We start from the raw sequence: 5333 nt of genomic DNA on the forward strand, positions 1-5333 counted from the left end.
TTGCATTAAAATCACACTTAAAATAAGGAAGTAAAAAGATTAGAAAACAGAGGTTATGCTTCTGTGCGCTCCTGTGCGTAATGCTGCTCAGAGGAGCGCGCGGCGCTGACTGTGTGTTTAATATGCTTGTCTCGCCCGGCGTGTTGCCCCAGACACTGTAACACAAATCCCCACCTCCACTCCGGAGCCCGGAATGCAAAGGGTTAACCGGAGTCCTGGAGTCTTCGGAGTCTACTGGGCGGAGTGGAAGGAGCGGGATTGGATGACGGAGCTGTGACGCAGGGGACATGAAAAAGCTGATAACTAGTTAAGAAGGCAGTTTGTAACTCTGCAAAAAGAGTGCAGAGAGCTTGAGACACGTTAAGCAGAGGACGTGGATGAACCCAGAGAAAAGCTGAGCCGTCCCGGCGGTGAGGAGCTGTTAGAGACTGCAAAGAGACTCCGAACTGTGGACAATGGTGCAGCACACGGACCACAGCGAGACGGATGGCAGCATGTCCAGGGAGGCCACCGACTCGGAGGAGAGCGAGTTTATGGCATGCAGCCCCGTGGCGATCAACCCGGACTGGTGCAAGACGGCCACCGGGCACATCAAGAGACCCATGAACGCCTTCATGGTGTGGTCAAAGATTGAGCGGAGGAAGATCATGGAGCAATCCCCGGACATGCACAACGCGGAGATCTCCAAGCGCCTGGGCAAGAGGTGGAAGATGCTGAAGGACAGCGAGAAGATCCCGTTCATCAGAGAGGCCGAGAGGCTGCGGCTCAAACACATGGCCGACTACCCCGACTACAAGTACCGACCCAAGAAGAAACCAAAGCTGGACAGCTCCAAGCCCTCCGCGCCGTCACCGGAGAAGTGCGGGAAGATCGCCAAGACTCCCAGCAAGAAGTGCCCCAAGATCAAGACAAAAAGCGGCTCCAAAACCTCTCACGGTTACGCGGAGGACTGTGTGTTTCCCAGCCTAAAAGTTGCAAAAACTGTGAAAAGTGAGCTCACCGATGAGGACGACGACGACGAGTATGAAGAGGACTACCGGATGGGTTTTAAAGCGGGGGAGGAGGAGCGCCTCAGGCCGTACGGCGTCGCCAAAGTCCCGGCGAGCCCGACTCTGAGCTCCTCGGCGGAATCCGAGGGGGCGAGCATGTACGAAGAGGTGAGGAGCCACAACAGACTGTTTTACAACATCAAGAGTATTTCCAAGCAGGGCGCACTGCACGCTGCCTCCGCGTCACCAGCATCCTCCAGGTCGGTCTCCACCTCCTCCAGCAGCAGCGGCTCCTCGTCCGGAGAGGACGCGGACGACCTGATGTTTGACTTTAGTTTGAATTTCGCTCCGAGCGCCGCAGGCTCCGAGCTTGGTAACCCCAATTCAGGAAACCTGTCCCTGTCTCTGGTGGATAAGGACCTGGACTCTTTCAGTGAGGGCAGCCTGGGCTCCCACTTTGAATTCCCAGACTACTGCACACCAGAGCTGAGCGAGATGATCGCAGGGGACTGGCTGGAGGCGAACTTTTCCGACTTGGTCTTCACATACTGAAGAAAAAAAAAAAACCCAGAAACTGTTCCTCTAGTAATAACAGAGAAGGAAGATATGAAATTATATGTGTCCTGGTCAGATTGTCCTAAGTCCTGCCTCTTGTGGGTTTTCTTGCAGAGGGAGGAGGACTGTGATCCGAGGTGAGGTTTGAGATGCTTCTGAAGCTGGTAGCAGAAAAAAAAGAGGGAAAAAAAGGCAAGGTCTGCAGACTTTTTTATTATCTGACAGCATGACAGGGTTTTCTGGATTTTTTTCCCCTCATAGGTCTGCATTTACTGCTCAGCTTAAACAGACCGAGAAGGGAAGAACTTCTATGCATCTTATCCTCTTCAAGACAAAAACAAAACAAACTGCAGGGAGCTGAACTCGGACTGAGGACTGTCTCAAAGCAAATCTGTGAACTGAAGATTGTTCAGGATGCTACTTTTCAACGGTTTGTGTAATTTCTAAATGCCGCAAAAATGTTTTTATTTTTTCGTTTTTTTTTTCTTTTTCAGGTTTGCTTTTGTTTGTTTTTTTTTTGTTTTTTTTGTAACTGATTTCTTTTACCTCCTGGTTTGGAAAAAAAAAAATCAAGCAGCCTAAAACCTCTGCAGAGTATGCAGGTGCGGAGGAAACATTTTGATACATAACAGACCTCATCTTTTTAAAAGAAAAAGATATTTTCAGGCATATTTTTGTACAGTTCAAAAAAGGGAATGTTCTTACTGTGCTTTCAGTGAGTTTCAGGCACTTCTTCCCTTTATCCTTTTTTGTTTTTACGCATGCAAGGTGAGTCCTGGTTTTAAGGATTAAGTTAAACAGAAGACTTGCATCAAAAATGCCTTGTGATTTTAAACTAGGTTTTGTACAGTTGTAGAGCAGATTTGTTGAGTATTTGTAGACGATACAATGGCATCATGGGGGAACACATACCTCAGAGCTGGAACTAGTTTCAAGATTGTATATGTACTGTAATATAGTAAAGTTAGGAGTTTATGTATATCATACTCGTGATATGTGGATGGGTCCCGATCGCAGGTGTGAAACTGGATTTTTTGGTATTTTTTATGGCACATACTGTTTTTTCTTCCCCCCTTTTCTCATTTTTTTGTGCAATATATACTCTTGAGATACAGACCATCAACAATTGTAGCAAGTGATGGGAAAACAGACTCGTGCACTGTCGACATCATCTCGGGTTATGATGCTGAAGCCTCTCCGGGCAGGGAAATAAACAAAATCAGCTGGAACTGATACAAAGCAACTGTAATGTGGCCTCGTGGTGTGATGCATGCTAATAAAACACATATATTAATTTGAATGTTATTTGGATCTCGTAATAGGGCATATTATCTTAAAAACTAAAAAAAATATATATATAAAAAATCTCACACTTGCAAATTAGGAAAGATAAGAGTTCCACAGAAAAAGGGGCATATAGTCTGATTGAGTGGTGGCCTGGCTTTATTTTAACAAGCAAGCAAAAAAAGAACATTCCATAGTCCTGTTTCATGAAATGAAACTTTATTTTAAAAACTGAAGACTGCCTTCTTTTTTTATTGACATGAACCACAAACCTGTATTTTTTATTTCTTGCACTTAAAAAAAGCAGATATTGTTTATTTTTATGTGGGTCTTACATATGAAGTTTGTTTGATTCCAAATTTTTTGGAATTATGGCCTAATTATATGCCGAGACGTTATTTTTGTTTGTTTTCATTGGAAGTTCTGGGCAGTAGTTACTTCACATTCCAAGTGTGAATCTGTCTTTGACTCATCTTTTTAATAAATAAGTACCTACCACCATCCACTGTCCGTTGGGTTTGTGAATAAATGTACACAGATGTGTTATTATTTGGATTTATAAAAAAAAAGGATGTGACGACAGAATGATGCCTGTTTTGTAATTAGGCAGAAATCTTTTAAAATGGCTGGGCTCCAGCTAACATGTGAATTCACATTTAATAAAAACCAGAAAATGCAACAAAAAGGAAATTAAGAATTTTTTAAACTGAAATGTTGAGCTGCTTTTCTGTTCTCTGCTCTTTTCTTTCCCTTTCCTGAAAAAAAAAAACAGACTGCCTCTTTAAGAACTTGAATTGCCCGCTTGGAAGTAGCTAGAGCTCTGATTGGTTGCCGTTGTTGGTCCCCTTGGAAACAGAGCTGGAAACAGGAGCTGCTGCTCTCAGCATGAGGGAGCTCTCAGTCTGTCTGGCTTTCATTCAGAAAACCAGCCCTCCACTCTTAAAGCACTCAGCCCAGAGCAGATTGGAGATAGGAGGAGGAATTGTCTTAACAGGACATATGCAGCTCAGGGGTAAAGGGAGGGAATTACTGACAGTTAAGGGAAAAAAAAGGTTTTTTTTTTATTGCTGTAAAATGTAAGAGATTTTCTTATTTCCAGGGAAACTGAAATCACTAATCTGCTGCTTTTAATGCCTGCATGCTTTAAAAATAATAACAGCTCTATGCTTTGCTTTAAAATATAAAGGTAATAAAATTACTTGATTAACATTTTTACATTTCTCTAAAAGAACCACACTCAACATTCAAGGATTTTTTTTTTTAATCGCTTAAATCGTTTTTTATTATTCTAAAAATCAGCCTTTTCCTTCACTGTCCCTACATATAGAACCTTCTTTGGCAAGAAATTATATTAATTCACTCATAACTTGACCTAAAACATAAAATTAGTAAGATGGTTCTTTTATTTAATGATAAAACAATCACATTTACAATAAGTTATTAAAAAGACTTAAGATATCCATTTTCCAATGCTTCATGTGAATTTGGTTTTATTTGATTTTGTAAGGCAAAGGTCAAAAATTGCTCTGATTGAAATGGTTGCTAAAGTCAGTTTAATTAGAAAAAAAATTGCTTGATCATTATTTTATTTCAAGTAATGAATGAATTTCCTCATTAAATACTCATCCCTGTTAAATAAATCAAGGCAAACACCAGAGAGGATTATAAAAACAGAAATATCTCAATTTAAATAAAAGGAATGGCAGAATAAACCAGAAAAGAAAGAAAGATTCATATCAAGTATTATCCTAACTGATCAGCAGGTTCCTTTAACAGGATACATCCCAGACATTTATAATGTCCTGCAAAACATAATTAGCAGCACAGCCAATCGTTAACAGAGCTTCCGTCTTCACGGTGTCATGAGGCTGTTTGTGTCTGGAGAGCAACACCACCGGGTCCCCCACTGTCCCCCCCCTTCCTGGTTTAGAGAGACCCACCTTCAAACGGCGGCTGCTGAGATGTTTATGCTCAGAGCGGCCGCAGATTCCAGTGATAAATATTCACCATGCGTGGCTGCTCAGGTAGTAGCCTTCCCCATTAAGTCCGTTTGCAAATCTGTAATAAAACATTTATCTAGCTATTACTTTAGCTGACCTATTGGTCAAAATTGCTAATGGGTTCCAGGACTATTCCCAGTTGGATCTCTGCATTGATTTTGTGCTCCTCTGAAATATTGGCTCGAGGCTAATGTCACCGGTACACATTGAAATGAAATTACTGATCCGTTGAAATTTGCCTCCATTTCCGCCTGAAATAAATAAATGTAAATGCAGATCAGTCAGAGGGGTGGAAGTGAACGGTTGTTTTTGAAAGGTGATGGCCGTACGGCAACGCCAGCTATGGGATGAGGAAAAAAAACTGTCATTTCTAATCTCTTGAATTCTTAAATCATTCATACAAGCTTGCATGTTCCAATCAAATGTTAGACGAGAAATCTATACACGAGAAGCCAGCTGCATAACTATGGAGGCACAATCCTGCTGTGACCGGGCCTCGTTTTAG

At 42.1% G+C, this 5333-nt stretch overlaps 1 protein-coding gene across 1 annotated transcript; it reads left to right on the forward strand.

The window, feature by feature from the left end:
• The first annotated feature begins 318 nt into the window (after positions 1-318).
• sox11 (SRY-box 11) lies at positions 319-2896 on the forward strand. Its single transcript, XM_015386786.1, has one exon. The coding sequence runs from the start codon at positions 456-458 to the stop codon at positions 1539-1541; it is 1086 nt and encodes a 361-aa protein (XP_015242272.1). The 5' UTR covers positions 319-455; the 3' UTR covers positions 1542-2896.
• The last annotated feature ends 2437 nt before the right edge of the window (positions 2897-5333 follow it).

This window comes from Cyprinodon variegatus, unplaced genomic scaffold, assembly GCF_000732505.1.
Source record: "Cyprinodon variegatus isolate N-32 unplaced genomic scaffold, C_variegatus-1.0 Scaffold377, whole genome shotgun sequence".
Taxonomy (NCBI): domain Eukaryota; kingdom Metazoa; phylum Chordata; class Actinopteri; order Cyprinodontiformes; family Cyprinodontidae; genus Cyprinodon; species Cyprinodon variegatus.